Source organism: Cadophora gregata (assembly GCF_030347475.1).
Source record: "Cadophora gregata isolate MNR1 chromosome Unknown scaffold_1, whole genome shotgun sequence".
NCBI classification, from domain to species: domain Eukaryota; kingdom Fungi; phylum Ascomycota; class Leotiomycetes; order Helotiales; family Ploettnerulaceae; genus Cadophora; species Cadophora gregata.
This window is the reverse complement of record NW_026695924.1, coordinates 3,918,861-3,937,936: the sequence shown is the minus strand read 5'-3', so window position 1 is coordinate 3,937,936 and position 19,076 is coordinate 3,918,861. Positions and strand designations below refer to the sequence as shown.

Here is a 19,076-nt window from a genome sequence, read left to right as displayed (position 1 = left end):
GTAGCAGCACTGACGGTTCCAATTGGAGTAGATCAGAAACCGCATTAGAGGCGGCCGACGACTTTTTCAGGGCAATTTTATTAGATTTCTTTGGTTCACTCTTATTTGAACTGGACTGACAGCAGAAAAGACAGGCTTTTGTCCACTTCCACAGTTTTCTTGTTGTGCTGTCCCGCAACATGAATGTTCTGTTCACTGATGTGCTCTTTTCACTGATGTGCTCTTTTCACTGATGTGCTCTTTTCACTGATGTGCTCTTTTCACAGAATCTGGATATTTGGTGACTCTACCACGTGGGAAATGATCAGAGGGTAGGTAATATCTAGGCGGTCGCTCGGAGGCAACCTTTTCCCACTGCCAAAAAGAAACACACGTTCTACAGTCAGCTGATAGCCTGAAAGGATGCCCTGTAATTAAGCGAGGTCCGCGTGAAGGACACCCGTGCCTTGTAGGATAGGCGATGTTAGTGTCTCTCTTCAGCGCTGGGTGTGTTCTCTGCAGTTGTGGGGTTAATGCGTTCGGCGGGAGTAAATCCACTGCTTCTCCCTTCATCTGCCAACACAGTCGTGTCAGGCATTTTTTGTGGTGACTAGATTCTGTACAACTATGTTCGTATCAGCAAATATCATAAAAGACAATGACCGTCAATCCTGGTCAAGAATTGTAACTCTTACTGCAATGGCAACCCATTACTGAAAACAGCGGCCGAAAAGTGACATATCTTATGAGTGATGTCTCCAAGACCGTGCACACTTGGGAAACAACAGAGAGTTAATACCTATGTACAACAATTGCTACCAATTTGGGACCTGGAAATGCTACGGTTGGTCCTTTTGCCGCTGCAGGTAGTCGCGGATGTCGAAGGGGTCTACATTCAGTGCTGCGGCCGAGAACACTTGGAAAAAGCAACGCGCCAACTTACCAGCTTCAGTCAATTGGAGATTCAGAAAATTACTACAGGAAATGTTAGCACAATTAATTGGAGATGATATTAAAGAAACAACTTGAGTGCTCTGTTGCTCACGCAAGTCTTCGGTCACTGGCGCCTTGCAGTCCTCTGACAGTTTCAGGAATGGATTGATGATCAGTCAGGACCTTACTTCATCTCGTGTGCAGTTCCAGCGCCACGTGAGTCCTGGCAAATCCATACGAGCCTGTCCAAATCGAGCCAAGGCTTTGATATTCGTTGTTCTTTCTCATTTCCATTGTTCGGTCATTATTGGACGTAGTGTTACGTCTCTCAAGGTGTGATCAGCCATAGGTTCCAATCTGACAAGAACCTGATAGATCAAATCCAGCGAATAGAATCAGTGACAGTAGTAACTAATTCAGACGAAAGCCGCCCTCAAAATGACGCTTGATACTAGTAATACTACCCCAGATCTCGGTGTCTGCAGGCAATTGAACCAGACTTTCAAACCAATTAGCAGTTATTTGTTGGCGCGCATATCGGCATACCTTCCAGTAGTTTGGTTGCAGATGTGGGGTAGTGAGAAATGCTAGCCCGATTGTGGCTTACGCCGTCACGATCACCCTCACTATTTCCTATTCGGGACGAAATGTATGACACAATCGACTGTTTACTTACGCTAAGACCCCATTCTTGTTCTCGCGTGTATCTATCTGACTTTCGGGTTATAGATCGAATCCGGAGATGCTAAAGCATAATAAGCAGTAGTGACACTTTACGTAGGTGGCCGACGGGATTCAGCCCGATTTTCAAAGATTCAAAAGAGGTAGATTCTGCCCATCTTGCACTTATCTTTCTGTGTCGCTTGATATTTCTCTTGAAGAAGGATTATCTCAATATTCGCTGCCTTCACACATCTGCATCGCATGAGAACTTTCAGTCAACATCGCATGCGCCAAAATGGGTCACCAAATCAACACATGGAATGTGGCGCACTCGCTACAGAAGCGCAGACTTCTGATAGCCATCAACTGCATTGCCGGCCTTTCTATCTTCTTCTTCGGATATGATCAGGGAATGATGGGTGGTGTGAACAACGCCAAAGACTACATTGAGTTGATGGGGTTTGGACATGTGGAGACCATTGATGGTTCTCCCAACACACCCGTCATTACAGACAGTTTGCTTCAAGGTGGTATCGTCTCGATCTATTACGTCGGAACTCTTATTGGTGCTCTCGCTGGTGGATGGGTTGGTGAGAAGATTGGACGAATTAAGACTATTGCACTGGGAGCTGCGTGGGGAGTCTTTGGCGCAAGCTTGCAATGCTCTGCGCAGAATCATACATGGATGATATTCGGTAGGTTTCAGCACACTACTGAATTCATCAATCAGAGATTATGTACTTACTTGAATTATAGCACGCTTGATCAATGGATTCGGAACAGGAATACTCAACGCCATCGTTCCTGTCTGGGCAACCGAAAGTGTTCCCCACACGGGCAGAGGCCAGTTCATCGCCATCGAGTTCACACTGAACATCTTCGGTGTGGTAGTAGCTTATTGGCTAGAATTGTAAGTCATCATCCTGCTCCTTCAGCGTAGCAATATTGACATGCACGAAGTGGTCTTTCTTTCATCGACGACGGCGCGTCCCCAATCCGTTGGAGATTTCCAATTGCCTTCCAGATCATCCCACTTCTCGTTCTCCTGACTGTAGTGCGGTGGTTCCCAGAATCACCACGATGGCTGGTCAAGGTTGGTCGGGAAGAGGAAGCTCGCTATATTCTGGGAAGGTTGAGGGGTGATGAAGGGGAAGACAAAGTCAAGGCCGAGGCCGAGTTTCAAGACATCTGCATGGTCTCAAAGCTCGAGAAGCAGGCTGGAAACCGAACGTCATACTGGGCAATGTTCACGGGTCAAGGATCTGGAGATTTGCATACTGGTCGTCGAGTCCAACTCGTGATTTGGCTGCAGATCATGCAAGAGTGGGTTGGAATTGCGGGTGTCACAGTTTGTAAGTACCTAGAAAAGGAGAAGAAGAATAAGTCAAGGGCTCACACAAGCAGATGCGCCGACTATTTTCCGAATGGCAGGTTTCGATACAGAGAAGTCACAGTGGATCTCTGGTCTGAACAACATATTTTACATGGTGAGTCTCCCGCGACCGAACGGAAGAGATATCAGATTACTTACGCTACGCTGCCAGTTCTCTACCCTCATTTGCGTCTTCACACTAGATCGTATCGGCCGTAGATGGACCTTGTATTGGGGATCTGTTGGTCAAGGAATCGCCATGTTCCTAGCAGGTGGGATGTCACGACTTGCTGAAAACGCCACGAACGCTGGAGATACTGCGAAAGCATCTCAATACGGAGCTGCTGCCGCTTCCATGATTTTCATCTTCACATTCGTGTTCGGTGCAACTTGGTTGACAGTGCCTTGGCTCTACCCCGCTGAGATCTTCCCACTGGAAGTAAGAGCAAAGGGTAACGCTTGGGGAGTAGTGGGATGGAGTATCGGTAACGGCTGGCTTGTGAGTAAATTCTTTCCTTTATGTTCTATTGGCTAACCAGAACTTAGACTTTGCTCTGTCCGGTAATGTTCAACGCCATCGACGAGAAGACCCTCTACATTTTCGCTATCAGCAACGTAATCACCATACCAATGGTCTGGGCGCTGTACCCAGAATCAAACCAACGGACTCTTGAAGAAATGGACTTCTTGTTCGCTGCAAAGACCCCCTGGGTATGGGACGCCGAGAAGAATTTTGCGAGGTTGAAGGAGGAGCATCCTGAACTTGCTAATGCTGCCCACTCTGGCGAGATGATCCACGATGTTGAGACTGGCAAGATTGGGAGGAATCAATCGATTGGCGCTTGGTCTGGTCAAACAGAGGATGTTAATGGTGCGAAAGACTGAAGTTAAGGAAGTGGTTATCACGTGTAGCCGGCGCTTTTATGTGCTCATGGCAAATATCAAATTTGTTTGGCAGGGTTCATATGCGAAAAATTGTATGTAATATAACTGGCAAATCTGCGATATTATGGTAGGAATTATCAAGAATGGCACACCCCAGACATTGTACGCGGAGAGATAGAAGTAATCCTCAGCATCATGACATGTTCATATCTTCATCTGAAATAACCTTCTAGTGTGACGCCAAATATCTGACCAAGTTATGAAAATTACGTATTATTGGGGCAGGGATTTCTGGTACCGACAACATAAATACACGCTTTTGACCTGAAATTGGACAGGATAGTAATTCTATCAATCATCCACAGTGCTCTCATATCTGCGATCCTTCGGCTTACATTGAGCAAATTCTCTTTGTAAACAACCTCGCTTAACACACGTGGCACCAAAAACAAGAACCGAAAGTCATATGACGAAAAACGACCCAACTGGAATTCAACAAAACGTAGCTTACTTCAACTTGAGGACTACCAGTTACCTGTAGATTCACTGGCTCAAGACAGTATTTATGACCGCACAGCGAATTTCCCATGCCATATATGGTGCCGCAGATAGTTCAGAAACAGAGGATTATGGTTACCGTCTGGCTACAGATCCAGCACAATGCAGAACACAATGTAGAAGCAGCTTTACAGCGGGATATTTAAACCCTCCTTGGGTAATCCGATGGCCTGAATCACAGAGCTTCGAAGAAAGAACAACAAGTAGCCACTCCAAGTCGCAAAACACGTCGCCACAGCCGAAGTATCGAATTGTAAAATCAGCCCCTCCTACACCTTGGCCAAACCTCCATCTCCATCTCCATCTCCAGACCACCATCACATCACAACATCGTATCCCCGCCTACCCCCTCCCAACCCTCCAACCTCCTCAAAACCACCTCACACCCCCCTAACGGTCTCAACCGCATCCCTCCCCAACACCAATCTCCTCGGAAACTCCCTCCCCACCGCCCTCCCCCCATCCCATCTAACCCCCTCAACCAAACCTGGGTATCTCCCGCCCGCCCACTCGCCCCGCTCGCGCACACACACAAGAAAATGGGAATAAACAAGACGGAGTTATGGAGTTATAGACTCATCAGTTACTCCATTCCATTCCATTCCTTTCCATTCCCCGTATTTACAATTTTGCCTGCCAAATGCTGCACGGAATATATACCTGCCGCCGGCCATGGACGGGACGCATCGCTACGAAGTACCTTACAACTCTCATTTAATATCTGCGAGTGCTTAAGTTTGCTGCTGGGCAGGACTCGGATTTCCCCCTTTTTTGGGGGATAAAGGGATAATAAGGGTTAATGGATGATAGATAGATAGATAGATAGATAGGCAAGGGATTTATTTACTTCCCATGCTATGCTCCTCTCCCTCCCGTCCGTCCGTCTGGTGTACGTTGGAACCACCAACCTTTAAACACCGAGTTGATTTATATATATATATATATATAGGTATTAGGTATTATTGGTTAAGGTGAGATTACCTACTGCTGTGCAAATGTGCAATGTGTATACGGAGTATACCTAGGTACAGTACAGTAAGGGAGGGAACAAGGGTTGGTTCGGCTTACAGTACAGTATCTCCATTAGGTCTAGGTCCAGATCTTAACGCCACGTCAACGCTCCCTCCCAATACGGCTTTCTCTATCTTACGCCGAGGCGCTAGAATGCGCATTTATATATTTATATATTTAATTATTTATTCATCCATTTATGATGTACTCGTATCTATACGTACCGAGATTTCACGCATGATGTTAATTACGTCTTTTCAAGTGTATATGTATCATGGACTAGGTAGGTATCAGCTTTGAGCCAGCTAGCTCGCAGCATAACACGAGGAAATTGGCGACAAGAGTCTTCGCAGGATTAACATCACACGCACAGCACGAGAAGGCCACCCATTACGGAAGGAGACGAAAAGAAGGAATCTTTCAATGAAGAAGTTCGTGTATATATATACATCACCGACTCAACTAAATGTAAGATTGTATCGGTGTACAGCGTATCAGCTGAGGTATAGAATCCCGGGTATTTATTTAAACATTCCATTTCCTCTCCTCTCTTCTCCTCTCCTCTCCTCTCCACTCTCTACTCCCCTCCTTTCTTCTCCTCTCTACTCTTCTTTTCTTCATCCCACTCCTCTCTCCTCATTCCCCTCTCACTCTCACTCTCCCATCTCTTGAGGACCTTCCGCTCCTCACGGCTCCTATTCCTATATCACAACCACAGCAATCCCATCTTATCTCATCCCTAGCACCAAACCAAACCATCTCACTTCTATTTCTCGAAAAAAAAAAAATCCTCCAAATACATGAAAAACACCCCTAAATCCCACCACCAAGAAGCCAAACATTCCCTAGTCTTAGCCTCGATCGATCCACTGAGTCCATAAGTAACTTAATCTGGACACGTCCGTCCTTCTCTTCCACCGCTCTCTCATATTCTTCAAATTATTACTTTTCCAACAACCTCCAGCCACCAGCCACCAGCCCCCAGCCCATAACCTACAAGCCCCCACTCCCGGGAACCTTCTCCGTACTAACCGCCCTCTTCCCCCACCCACCCCAGAACCCACCACCCCCACCAGTAGCAGCAGCAACAGTACTCGGCGTCGTCGCATTCGCCGTCGCAGAAGTCTGATGTTGAGGCTGAGGCCTCGAGATATACCCACTGATCCCCGACGCCACGCTCGCAACGCTAGGACTGACACGGTGTCCCATCGTGCTGGCCGCATTCGCATTCGCATCACCAGAGACGCCGAGGAGTTTTCTCAGACTCTCGAGTTTGGATTTGGCTTCTTCGGCTTCTTGCTTGGCGATGGCTTCGGCTGTTTTTGCTTGTACGAGTTCGAGGACGAGGGCGTCTGTCTCGTCTTGTTTCGAGGTGGAGATCGCTGGTTCGGAGGGAGGTGTGGTGGTCGTTGGTGGTGGTGGCATCTCGTTCTCTTTCGTGTTGGCGAGGCTGGATGTGCGTTTGTTGAATGTCATTGGTGTCTTTTGGGAACGATTAGATCCAGAGCGTCCGAGTTTCAATTCTCGGAGCCCGCTGTGGCCAGATGATCGATTTGGCCACTCGCTTTCTTGATCTCTACTTCCGTCTGGTGTCGTGGCGGGTGTCTTTCTTGCGCGAAGTTCGTGAATCTGTCTCTCCAGTCGCTGTTTATCCTGGTGAGCGTTTCGAATGGCGGTATGTCCCTCCTTGACTTGATCTTTAAGATTCTGGATCTCCTGCTGCTTTTCGGATAGCCGGCGACTAAGATCTTGGGTCTTTGCAACTTCGTGAATCAGCTGCTCCTTAGCACGAACAATATCCTCTCTCAGCTGGGATTTTGTCTGCAACATGGAAGATCGCCTATTGCCAGTCGGAGCCGCGAATCGATCCTCAACAATATCAAGCAGACTAGAGAGGTCAGCAGCCCCAGGTGCAAGACTCTCCGAATCCGAGTCTTCCACACTCTTCTCCGCCACAATCGTTGCATCAAGATCCTCATCGTCCACAGGCGACACAGGAGCAGCCTTGACAGTATCGAGGCTCTCATCGCTACGGCCACTACCCACAGTCTCAGAGCTCGTCTTCTTCCTCAGCCCATCAAGCAGCGATCGAACAGCATTTCGATCTTCATCACGTTCCTCCCTTTCCCTTTGGAGCTGCGTAGCAAGAATAGCATGATCTCTCTGCAACTCGCTGAGTGCCATCAACAAATCTTCGATCTGCCCATGCAAATTCTTATCCTTATTTGGCTTCGAAGCCGCACCATTGAAAGTGACAGACTGACCCCGTAGAGAGAAGCCATCAGTATTCGAAGAATCCCTCGAGATTGACGTAGCATCTGTTGAAGAACTCATCATGCTATCCGACCCTCCGCCCTCCATAGAGTTCAACGTTGAAGCAATACTCTGCTTGGAAGGCGATCGCTTCAAGAAGCTGGACGGTCGAGAAGGTGCTGTTAGACCAGGACTAAGATTTGCTGACTTTGTCGAAGAATTGGAACTTGTCCATAACCGGCCCAGAAACGTCGTTGCAACTGATCGAACATCAGTAGGTGTAACTGTATTCGCAGCTTGAGCTTCCTTGTAGCTGGCCTCTAAAGCTTGTAGACTCTCGCGGGTGATTTGCCCAGTCATGCTAACAAACTCATTCACAAACTCGTCCGCATTGTAGTGGTAGACATCCCAAAGTCCTCTGGATAGTAACAACTGCATCACATCCTCAAACTCCGTACACGCCATGATCTTGTCCTGGTTCTTCCGCATCAGAGACAAAGCTACCCGCATTATTGTTTCCGAAGCACCCTCCGCAAATATAACATCGTAGATTCGGAAGAGCATCGGCAGTGGACATGTAACGGCGAAGAAGGATAGAAACCACTGGGAGACGTATGCTGGTTCGATTTGGAGCTGGTCGAGATATGCAGAGAGGGCCGGCAGATGCAGCTGCATCAACTTCTTGAACTGGTAGATGCGAACATGGAGTCCCGAAAGATCAGGTAGAAAACAGCTTCGCAGATCGTAATGTTCCATCAACCTGGTCGCATTAGCTTTCACTCTCCCTGATCCTCAGTACAACTCACCGAACAAGCACGCAAAAGGCTTGCTTGTCGCCCATATGCATCAGCAGAGGGCCAACAAGGAAGCCCAACCCCTGACAATACCCAATCTTGTGGTCATACAGACTGAAGCACTTCAGGACTCGTCCCAGCATCCTCTGTCCATCACCCTCCGGATCCCGAAACATTTCGACTCCAGGAAAGCTGCGGCCGAGATCCTTCCCAATGATTCCCTCATACGGACTCGACTCTCCACATAATCTGTCGAATTGCTCCTCAAGGAGTGAATCCCTCGCACCGGACATACTCTGCCACACCACACCTCGCAAGGGCGGGGGGATACCACTGCGTATCTTTTTCGACAAAAGTGTAGGTAGACATTGTGCCGTCCTTGTGTAATCCTGTACCAGCGCAGCGTAGAACTCCAAGTCCGTCATAGGCGGCGCCGGGATCATCGAGTATCGCAAAGCAGGAGGCGTAGGTCCATTGACCAGTCTCTTGAGGTGTTGAATAGACGGTGGTCTCGATTGGCCTCTAGGGCGTATATTTTCTACGATCTGTACCTTCGCAATACCAGATTTGGGGTTTGAGACAAGGAGGTTATTTTCCTGCTCCAGTCTGGCGAGCAGCAAAGCTGTGGACTTTGCAAACTAGATTAGCATCATTCGAAGAGGTAGGTAAGGGGAAGGGGAGATTCACATCGTCAGAACTCTCATCCCTAGGTTCATTCTCCTCCGTCTGCTGAAGCTCCTCCCAATTGACACCACCGCCCTCAACCGACTCGTCCGAGCTATCACTCTCCCTTCTAGATTCTCCATTCTGCGAGCCCGCAGAGTCCGAGCCCGAGGGACTGAGCAGCCCATTCCCATTCGGATCCATCATTGTGATTCTAGGCGATTCCTCCTCCTCTTTCTCGACTGCAGATGCAGATTCCGCTACGCCATCTAACTGTATGCCCGGTGTGTCAGCCGTCTCCACCACGACCTCCTGTGTGCTGCTCCGAGTACTCGTCTGTTTCGAGGGGACCGTAGTATCGACTGTGAGGGCAGGTGGTTCAGAGAGTCGGACTGTGACCATAGAGTCGTGAGCAATGTGGCTTATGTGGCTCGTAGAATTACCAACAGCACACGGCGTCGCGTCTGCAGAGATTTGGTCCTCCTGCTCCTGCTCCTTCTGGGGCTTCGTGGGCGGCGGTGGCATATCCATGATAGCGACGGTTGCTGCAAATGGAAGTGGCAGGATCGGAAGTCTTCGTCGTCCGAAGCCTCTTTCCTCCTCCCTTTCAAGACGGGACGGAAAGGCAACGTCAGGTCAGGTCAGAGGGTCAATTTACCTCCGTCTGGGAAAGGGAGTGTCCTCCCTCCAGTAGAACTCAGTCTCAGTCTCAGTCTCTCAGTCTCGATCCCCAAGTAAAATCGAATTCGGGGCGGATCTCCAAACGTTCCACGAACCTTCTATCCTCCCTTCGAAAGTCAATTACGCTCCCTCCTCCGTCTCTGATAAACCGTGTCGTATCGCACTGCACAATGTATGTTTCAAGTCTCAATCAACGAACGAATCCGTCGGTCAACCAGTCGAGTTCGCACGTCGGCCCAGGTCAGGCAGGTCCAGGCCAGAGCGAGGTCGTCGAGTCCAGGTCGTGCCGGGGGTTTCGCAGCTCCACAAATCCCATACAATAAACACCTGCAAGCTCGATTAATCAATCAGGTCGGATCGGTCCGGTCGACAGTCTATGCACATCTCAATGCAGTACACAACATTTAAGATAGCATCACATAAAGAGCGTGTAGGTAGGGGATTAAATGCAACACAACACAACACAACGCAGCGCAATGCAATGCAGTACAATGCAAGGCAGGCAAGGAACGAACGTCGTGGATATCACGACACGACAGTAAAGTTTAAAGTATAAAGTGTAAAGAGCGGTGGTGAGTTGTACAGTACAGTACAGTAGTGGAGGAGGATAAGGAGGAGGAGGGAGGTTGAACCTTGAACGGCGGCGTGCCTCCAAGCTTAGCTTAGTCTACCTACAGTAGGTAGCGTAGCGTAGCTTTCTGTAGTTGGTGGTTGGTGAGGTTGGTTGGCATATAAGTACGAGTAATCTCGCGGCTTGTCAGGGGCAGAGACGCGCTGATTGGTAGGCGGCCATGCAAAGAACAGCAGCCGAAGGAATTAGAAAGGGGAGACGAGACGAGACGAGACGATCTTGGGTGACATTTTTGTATCATTTCCCTTGCTTGAGAAAACCATCCATGAGAGAAATGACAAATATCTTGTAAATTACAAAGACATTTATATTCATCTCCATATACCTATTCAAGCTCAAAACCAGAAGCAATGCTGAGCTGTCCATCCAACATCCAACATCCAACATCCAACAATAATCCAGGGGTACACCTGGTGCACCCTCATTTCACTCTCCTCCCCACTCGCTTCCATCTCGGCACCTAAATTAGTACGAAAGGTACAACACCAACACCCCCTGGTGCCCCCTAACCCGACCCGGACCCCGACTGGCCCGACACCACCACTGCGAGTCAACTTTCGCTTCCTAGTAAATCAACCATACAGTACAATACAACCTTACAGAAAGGCCTTCTGTTTAAATAGAGATCAACAAAGGGGCTCGGGGGTCTTGATGTGACAGGCACCACCACCCACCAGACTAGGGTATGATTTTCGTTACCGTACCGTATCACAGCAGGAGAGGTGCGACGCGGACGTGCCACCCACAGCCAATTGCATCAGAGGCTTCCCATCCCTTCCCAAATCCCATTCCCCATCACATCCCATCACATCCCCACGCCGTAGAGTAGAATAAAATCCAATGCAATGCCACCCTCCCACCAGGCAAGCACAAGGAGCTTACCTAGGTTATCGAGTCACAATTTTGTTCCTAACTTATGTTCTAGCTTAGTGTTTATCAAGGTAGATAACCGCGGCAATACATAGAGCAATGCATAGCAAGCATGCAGGCGTATAAGTTACTGCGTACGTAAAAAATTGCCACCATATCAATAGAATAAAACTATTCATACAACAAAACCCATATCAGATACCGCGAAAGCTCAATTCATAAACGTGTGAGCAGAACCAGGCAGGGAAATACAACCTCCCCAGTTAGACTTTCCAGTCAACCATCTGAGATAAACGGCAAGTATCAAGTACCAAGCAGCAGCAAGCAGCAAGAAAAAAAAATGCATCCACGAACAACCAGCAAGCACCACAGGTATCCAGCCCCCAGCCCACCCAAAGCACAACCCATATCCACACCCGTCTAACCACGACGAGGCATAACGCCAAAAACCAATACCAAATAATGCAAGAAATGTTTTAACCCGCCCACCTGCCCACCTAATCGCTATCATCAAAGTCATCTTCGCTCTGCTCATCAACCAGAGCAGACTCATCGTTATCATCTAGATCCATCTCGTCTTCGTCCTCGGAGTCGATGTAGATGGGCTTCTTCTTTGGAGCCGCCGCAGCAGCACGAGCTGGTCGGCCTCGCCCACGAGCAGCTGGTTTGGGTGGTGGAGAGTCGGCATCTTCCATCTCGACATCGTCGTCCTCCTCTTCGCTGAAATCATTCTTGGAGGTGAGCTTCAGCTTGCTCTGCTTGGCAGCGTATGCCTTCGCAGCGGGAGACAATTGAGTTGGCTTGGGTGGTTCGATAGCCTTCTTAGCCACAGGAGCCTTCTTTGGCTTAGGAGCAGGCTTTGCAGCGGGTTTTGGTGCTGCCTTTGGAGCTGGAGCCTTGGTTGGAATCTTCTTGGTGACTGGAACCAGTTCATCATCATCGTCTGATAAGAAGCTATCTAAGTTATCCCTAGCCGGCGGTGCCTTGTGGGGAGATGACTTGGCGAGCATTTCGTAGTTCGTCTCATCGGCATCATCACTATCGAAAGTTCGGCTGGGTTTGGTCTTCAACTTCGGGAATTCTGTACCGTGACTGCTGGTTGGACGGGCCGAAGTGTGAAGAGAAAAGTCACGACCGTTGGCCGCAGTCGTACCGTTGTCGCCTCCGCCAATTCCCTTCACCATGGCACCTACGTCTCCCAAGAACTTGCCGTCATCACTTTCGGATTCCTCATCGTCAGTGATTACCCACTTCTTGGGGGCTGCAGCTGCAGCGCGCTTGGTACGTCCGTTGGCAGGCTGCTCACTCGGTGCTCGGCTGGGACCGCGTGAAGACTCTTTCGAGGATTCCTTGACTTCAGGCTTTACAGCTCTCAAGGCATCAAAATCATCGTCTGACATTCCATCAGAGATCTCAAGAGCTCCATCATCGTCAGCGCCATCACCACCCATGCCGGATGTCTTCTTTGGCTTGGCCTTGGTAAACATTTCGAGGAATCGCTGATGCTGCTGAGGCTTATTCTCGACCTTGATAACGCCCTTGGCAGGATTGGCCTTGAGTGGCTTCGGGTTGTACTCGTCATCAGCAAGCTTAGCTGGTCGGCCGCGGCCCTTTCCACCAGCTCCGATCTTCCGCGATGCTCGACGGGTGGTGTTTCGGATGCTCTTCTGGTAATCTTCCTCCTCCTTGAGTTGAGCCTCCCACTCGAGGACGAATTCATCGAGATCCTTGCACCAAAGGTCCTTCTCATCGAGCTTCTCCATGGCATCGTGCTCTTCCTTCTTAGCAATCATTTGAGCCTTGAGTTTGTCGACACGCTCTTGGGTAAGAGACCAGATAGGCAACTAAAGCAACTTAGTGAACATTCTAAAAGATTTCGAGATGATAACTTACTCCTAGAAGATAATCAAAGTCCCGAGCCCCAGAAGCCTCATCAATAGGATCGTCGTCGTTCTCAACAACATCATCTGTCTCGCCTGCCTTTTGCGCGTCCTTGAGCTTTGGGAAAGCCTCATACTCTCGCTTACGGAGCTCTGCAACAAGCACCGGTTTCTTTTTCTTGGAAACGACAAGTTTGTTATCGATGATCTCCATAACAAATCTAGCTTGATTCTTGAGCTTGCGATAAGCCGTGTTGATTTGCGCCAACCAATATGCCTGCGACCTGTTAGTTGGCATGACCAATTAGTAGCATGATGCACAAATACCTTTCTTTTCGTATACATAGCCAGACGGTAGACATAATACTCCTCAAGAATGTCTTCAACCTTTTCATACTTCTTGATTTGACCACGGTGGTCGAATGCAACAAGATTAGATGTCGCAATCGTCTTGTTGAGCTTGAAGCGCTCGGAAAGTCCATCTGCCAGAGCCGCCTTCATGTGCTTGTCGTCTAGTTGAATTACAAAATGAACATTCTTGTGATCGTTGTACTCCTTGTAATCCTTGATGAATGATGGGACCTTCTCGGCTTTGATAATCTCCTCGAGCTTTCCTTTGAAGTCGTCGGTCCAGACTCTGATGGGAAGTTCGGTAATCTCAACTTCGTTGTTGCCAACCTCGCGAATTACACCATTGAAGTTGTATCTGTTGGCCCCAGCTTCCTCAGGAGTACCCTTCCAGCCACGGAACCATGGAATCATCGTCTCGAAAGGCTTCTCCTCGGTATCTCCTTCGTCCAAACGACCCATTCGACGCTTGAGATTCTTGACAATGTCGACAGGGTGATAATTGGGAATTGTTGTACTCCAACCCGTGCCAATCCCGTCCGCGCCATTAACGAGCACCATAGGAACGACTGGACAATAGACTGTTGGCTCGATAACCTTGCCATCATCGACATTGTGTTCGTAAAGTGGTTCGTCGAGGGAAGAGTAGACTCGGCGAGCGAATGGGGAAAGTCTGGTGAAAATGTAACGGGGACTAGCAGAATCGCTACCTCCTGCAAGTCGAGATCCGAAAGATCCACTAGGTTCCAGGCAATTGATATTGTTTGAACCAACAAAGTTCTGGGCAAGACCAATGATGGTCTGGTGCATCGACGTTTCACCGTGATGGTAAGCAGTGTGCTCGGACACATAACCAGCCAACTCTACGACCTTCATGTCCTTGTTAAGATTTCGCTTGAAGCAAGCAAACATGACCTTCCGCTGACCCGGCTTCAAACCATCAATGACAGACGGAATCGATCTGAGATTGTCTGCCATACTGAAAAGAATCAGTTCCTTGTTGACGAAGTTATCATATGTGAGAGTCTTCGTGGAATGGTCCAGGAAAGTTCCAGGAAGGAAGTTACCAAGCCATTGCTTACGAGCATCAGCCTTCTTCTTCGAGAATGCCAGATCGATCATTTCTTCTTCTTCAGGCTTGATGACCTCGAATTCTCTCAAGTGATCATCAAGATTACTGAAATACACTTGGGCATCCTCAGGCAAACTAGTTCCCAGACCCTTGTAGTACTTGTGAGACCAGCCTCTGTCATTCGCGTGTGCTTCCTTCCATGACTCGTACTGAGGCATGGTGAAGAATGACTTTTGACTGATAGGCTTCTTGGGATTTCCCTTCCACACCTTGACGATAGGCGTGATGAATTCTCGGAAAAAGTCTGGCAGCTTCAGTAAGCTGGGAAACTGGACTTGGAGGAAGTTAATCAAAAGACCTTTGATATGACTACCATCGTGATCTTGGTCGGCCATGATCATGAGATGTCCGTATCGGAGTCCGGTGGTGTCCTTGTAATGTTGTTTGTGCTTCAATCCCAAGAATTGTTTGATGTTTTGGATTTCAGCATTCTTCGAAATTTGATCGATGGATGCATCACGAACATTAAGTAGTTTACCACGGAGTGGGAAGACACCGATACGGTCAGGATCCAAGACAGCTCTACCAGCAACGGCGAGAGACTTCGCAGAATCTCCTTCTGTCAATATCAAGGTACACTCGTGGCCCCGCTTTGTACCAGCAAGATTGGCATCGACAAGCTTGGGATTATTCATGCGAGAACGTTTGTTTCCGTCACTCTTTGCCAGAACCTGATCAGCCTTGGCCTGTTGGAAATTCAAAATGTTTTGGACTGCATCAGTCTGGCCAATCTTCTTCAAAAAAGTTTCGGTGAGAATACACTTACTACCAAATTGCTTGGATTTGGTAGTCAACTGCTCCTTGGTCTGGGATGTGAAGGCCGGGTTGACGATGAGACAGTTGACGAAAAGGAAGATATGATTTCGAATCTGATTCGTTTTCAGTGCCGTGCCTTTAGAGTTCTTTTTCTTGACTACGTCCATCAATTTCTCGCAGATTTGATCCGCGATATAATTGACGTGAGTGCCTCCTGAAGTTGTGGCGATTGAGTTAACAAAAGACACTTGCTGGAAAGAACCATCTGATACTGCAAAACCAACCTCCCACTTTTCGTGAGCTTTGGGGTCTTCGATGATGACAGTTGCGGCGGCAGTTGGAGCTTCAGCTCCTTCGTCCATGTCACGCTCCTTGTTGATGGCTTTGGCGTACATCTCAATGTATTTCTTGAAGTCAAGCTTGATTTGCACACCATTCAGAGTGACTTTCACCCCCTTCAGAGTTCCTGCCATGTCGTACACACGGCGTTTGACGAGTGCTTCGAAATCATCGTCAATGTTGGCCATCTTAAAGCGTCGATAGTCAGGCGTGAAAGTGACTCTAGTAAAGTCTGACGATTTGCTAGAAGAGATTTTTGCCTTGCCCATCTTGCTCATGTTGTCTGTCCATGTTTGCTTGTATCTCTTCCCGGTGTTGGAATCCTGGGTCTCTAATGTGAACTCGGTACTAAAGACGTTACAGAGCTTAGCGCCATAACCGTTACGACCACCGGTGGTCTTCTCTTCATCATCATCGTAGTTGGATCCAGTGAGGAGGTGACCAAAGATCATTTCCGGAATGTAGATACCCTCTTTCTGAACGTGGGTCAGTGACTATTTTAAATTTCCAGCTTGGACTCCAATTACCTTGTGAATCTCAATGGGAATACCAGCACCGTCGTTCTCAACACTGATCTCACCCTTCTCCCGATCTACAACAACCTTGATATTCTTCATTGAGGGATCACGCTGCTTGTTGTCGGCAGCGTTTACCAGAATTTCGTCGAAGATCTTGTAAAGACCGGGAACGAAAGTAACTTTGCGAAGCTCCATCTGAGAGGTCTCAGAGTTAAATACCCACATAACCTCAGTCGTACTCTCCACGGATCCAATGTATGTGTCGGGTCGCTTGATGATGTGTTCCAGCTGGGTGAGTTTCTGATATTGATCTGTTGCATCCTTCTTTCCCTTTGCCTTAGGCTTTGCTTCTACTGGACTGTCCAGACCCATACTCTCATTGTTGATATCTGCCAATGGTTTTCCACCCCCTTTCTTTACTGGTCCTTTCTTTTGCTTCTTAAAGCTCGGTGGGGTGTTCGAAAGTAATGAGGCATCGTCGTGTAGGATGGAGTCGAGGTCTGAAGGGGGGTCTTCGTCGTCACTGTCTGGTTTGGGGCGCTTCTTTGAAGCAAGTTTCGCTGCAGGCTTAGAAGACTTGAGGGTAGTCTGAACCATCTTCTTTGGCACGGTGGCTTTGGGAACTTTCGGGGCCTTGGATGCGACAGCTTTCTTGGGAGCAGGTTTTACTTTTGGTTTCTGACAGAAACATATATCAACAGAGCTCAATTGCGACTGGCATATTTGGAATGGGCGATTCCTTCCAATTAGGTCTTCGCCGAGAATTACTCACAGTTGCAACAGGCGCAAAGTCATCCGAATCGCTCTGAGCCGAGTCAAAGATCGAGTCCTCCATCAGGGAGTCGTCCATGGTTGAGTGAGCGCGACAACGCGGTCGACTCTGGGGTATCTTTCGAGTCTTTGTGGAGGTATGTGAACTGGCTACTAGACCCTCGAGGTTTGTTTTGTATCAAAGCGCGGAATCGGGTGGGCGTGAGCGAGTGTCTGCGGCAGGAGGAGGCCGCGTTGTGATTGATTGTGATTGTTGTTGTCGTGGTGTTGTACGGTAAGAGAGTGTGGTGTGGTAGGTGGGTGGCCGCCTTCGATGAGGTTGTTTGTTGTTTTGATAAAGGTGGGACGCGTCTGATCTGGTCTAAAGTTCGGCTGTCACCAAGCCAAATCCTGGGTCAACGCTGTCAGCCTGATATTCGAGGCCGGAACTATGGATGCGGCCGCCCCTTCAATTCTCCGAGCCGAAGTGGGGGCGACAGCAGAGGGAGACGAGGATGAAGTCGCCGACCAGGTTGGACTTTCTCCATTCATCCTAAAGAAGATCATCAACACTGCCCTGACTGTGACATCCGCTCTCATCCGTCCATCTATCAACCTCACTCTATGTTCAGTCTGCAGCCCTTCCCTATGCATGCATGATCATGAATTGCAGTCTCCTTTTCCCTACCCCCTTTCTCTTTCTTGGCGCCGTCGCTTACTCTTTGTTTTGAATCCGGCGCAGTTTGGCAATTGATCTTCGGCAAAAGAACAAGCTCAAGTCGCATTGCAATGTTCGATCAAGGCCGTGGATCGACGTCTCTATCCCCTTGAATCTAATTCGGCTGCTATCCTTCGACTCGTAGCCTTACGTACTCCAGTCCTGGCTCAGCATGCGCTTGCCATGAGGCTCGCCTCACTATTCTCGGAGGATCCCAACGTGTCACAGCCTTTCACAGGGGTGAGATCAGTCATAATCTTTGCGGCAGTTGCGACACCACTCATCTTGATCTGAATATCAGGTTTTGGTCAACTCTCAAAGTCGCACGACAGAGCTCCGGCAAATATGCCGTTTCAGTGTAACTATAAGACCTTCGTTTCCGCCCTACCAGGTTCGAATGGCCAGCATGCAAGAATCCGTCATGATGCTGCCGCATGGGCAACAAAATCCCGATCCAGCCCAATATTTGGTCCCCGAAGTACCTCTGTACCTCTCCACGCGTTCATCGAGAGAGATCTGACACAGAAACGGCTGCCAGAACGACAGCCGGCACTATAGGAGGCAGTCCGAGCATGCTTTGTGGCACGCTGGCTGCTCTTTTGGGCGGCCCTTGCAGAATCTTATACCTTTAGACCTCACCTCATCTATTCCCATTATCAGTACGACCTTTGCGTTTTGAGCAATAACTCGCTCGTCTTGGTGCCTCAAAGTCCAAAGGCCACAGTTGGTGATAATTACCTACTTGGCCGATATCGCTCACGATAATTCAGATCAAATTCTCCCCGGCCCCTTGCCCCTGCGTGTTGGTTTCGTCGAGTCTCCTTTACTGGATGCCGGTGCTACTTGAGAGAAGGCTGATGCTGTGTTCACTCATCTTTGTCTCTCCCTATACTCTCTTCCGTTTGCTCAAGTGCGTAGGCGAGAACGTGGTTGGTCAACAGCTTAAATCGATGCACAGTGTCTGCGGGATAATGCAGCATTTGGTCTATATCGCGTTGTACGGACTGACTCAACCTTCAGACCACGCACGACTCGAGGACAGATTGTACCTGAGTTGTTGTAGACCAGGCTTTGATTTCATAGAGCTTTTTTGTCTCTAACCGTTGACATTCATTCCTTGTTTTGGTTTTCAATCTGACCTATCAATATGCTACCTTTGCGATTATGCGGCGCTTTCCAGTTTGGACTCTCAGGACCCTTCAGGGCCAGCACAGCATCGTCGCCCGCATTCAACACTCCTTGGACTGCCCTTCTATCTCTCAACACCAGCGCAACCAACCAGCTGCAGTCGCACGCTTGCTTGCATAAGTCCCGTGCCTCAGCCATGAATTTCAAGTGACAG

General features: G+C 48.7%; 3 protein-coding genes across 4 annotated transcripts; 1 reads left to right on the top strand and 2 right to left on the bottom strand.

Annotated features, from left to right (window-relative positions):
* The first annotated feature begins 1,700 nt into the window (after positions 1–1,700).
* Positions 1,701–3,984, top strand: ONS95_001276 (uncharacterized protein). The gene is made up of 6 exons (XM_058494466.1): positions 1,701–2,270; positions 2,332–2,485; positions 2,536–2,927; positions 2,980–3,062; positions 3,120–3,446; positions 3,494–3,984. Exons 1-6 carry the CDS (start codon positions 1,871–1,873, stop codon positions 3,830–3,832), a joined length of 1,695 nt encoding a protein of 564 aa, XP_058364671.1. The 5' UTR covers positions 1,701–1,870; the 3' UTR covers positions 3,833–3,984.
* Positions 3,985–5,587: 1,603 nt separating this feature from the next.
* Positions 5,588–10,917, bottom strand: ONS95_001275 (uncharacterized protein). Its single transcript, XM_058494465.1, has 3 exons — positions 9,136–10,917; positions 8,461–9,077; positions 5,588–8,414 (listed from the first exon to the last, which is right to left on the bottom strand). The coding sequence occupies exons 1-3, from the start codon at positions 9,640–9,642 to the stop codon at positions 6,395–6,397; spliced, it is 3,144 nt and encodes a 1,047-aa protein (XP_058364670.1). The 5' UTR covers positions 9,643–10,917; the 3' UTR covers positions 5,588–6,394.
* A 55-nt stretch (positions 10,918–10,972) lies between these two features.
* On the bottom strand, positions 10,973–17,369 carry TOP2 (DNA topoisomerase 2). 2 transcript variants are annotated; one of them, XM_058494463.1, is made up of 6 exons: positions 17,039–17,369; positions 16,276–16,944; positions 14,952–16,224; positions 13,501–14,897; positions 13,187–13,450; positions 10,973–13,137 (listed from the first exon to the last, which is right to left on the bottom strand). In XM_058494463.1, the coding sequence occupies exons 1-6, from the start codon at positions 17,114–17,116 to the stop codon at positions 11,791–11,793; spliced, it is 5,028 nt and encodes a 1,675-aa protein (XP_058364668.1). In that variant the 5' UTR covers positions 17,117–17,369; the 3' UTR covers positions 10,973–11,790. The 2 variants fall into 2 exon arrangements, with proteins under 2 accessions (XP_058364668.1, XP_058364669.1); XM_058494464.1 differs by having other exon boundaries at positions 13,501–16,224; positions 16,276–17,369.
* Between the last annotated feature and the right edge of the window lie 1,707 nt (positions 17,370–19,076).

Excerpts from the sequence above, each read along its gene's own strand:
- ONS95_001276 (XM_058494466.1), top strand. The coding sequence starts at position 1,871 with ATGGGTCACCAAATCAACACATGGAATGTGGCGCACTCGCTACAGAAG. Across the intron at positions 2,486-2,535 it reads GTAGCTTATTGGCTAGAATT|TGGTCTTTCTTTCATCGACG; the intron begins GTAAGTCATCAT and ends ACATGCACGAAG. Across the intron at positions 2,928-2,979 it reads AATTGCGGGTGTCACAGTTT|ATGCGCCGACTATTTTCCGA; the intron begins GTAAGTACCTAG and ends TCACACAAGCAG.
- ONS95_001275 (XM_058494465.1), bottom strand. The coding sequence starts at position 9,642 with ATGGATATGCCACCGCCGCCCACGAAGCCCCAGAAGGAGCAGGAGCAG. Across the intron at positions 9,078-9,135 it reads GGGATGAGAGTTCTGACGAT|TCCACAGCTTTGCTGCTCGC; the intron begins GTGAATCTCCCC and ends TAGTTTGCAAAG. Across the intron at positions 8,415-8,460 it reads GCCTTTTGCGTGCTTGTTCG|GTTGATGGAACATTACGATC; the intron begins GTGAGTTGTACT and ends TAATGCGACCAG.
- TOP2 (XM_058494463.1), bottom strand. The coding sequence starts at position 17,116 with ATGGACGACTCCCTGATGGAGGACTCGATCTTTGACTCGGCTCAGAGC. Across the intron at positions 16,945-17,038 it reads ACTTTGCGCCTGTTGCAACT|AAACCAAAAGTAAAACCTGC; the intron begins GTGAGTAATTCT and ends TGTTTCTGTCAG. Across the intron at positions 13,138-13,186 it reads ACTTTGATTATCTTCTAGGA|TTGCCTATCTGGTCTCTTAC; the intron begins GTAAGTTATCAT and ends AAGTTGCTTTAG.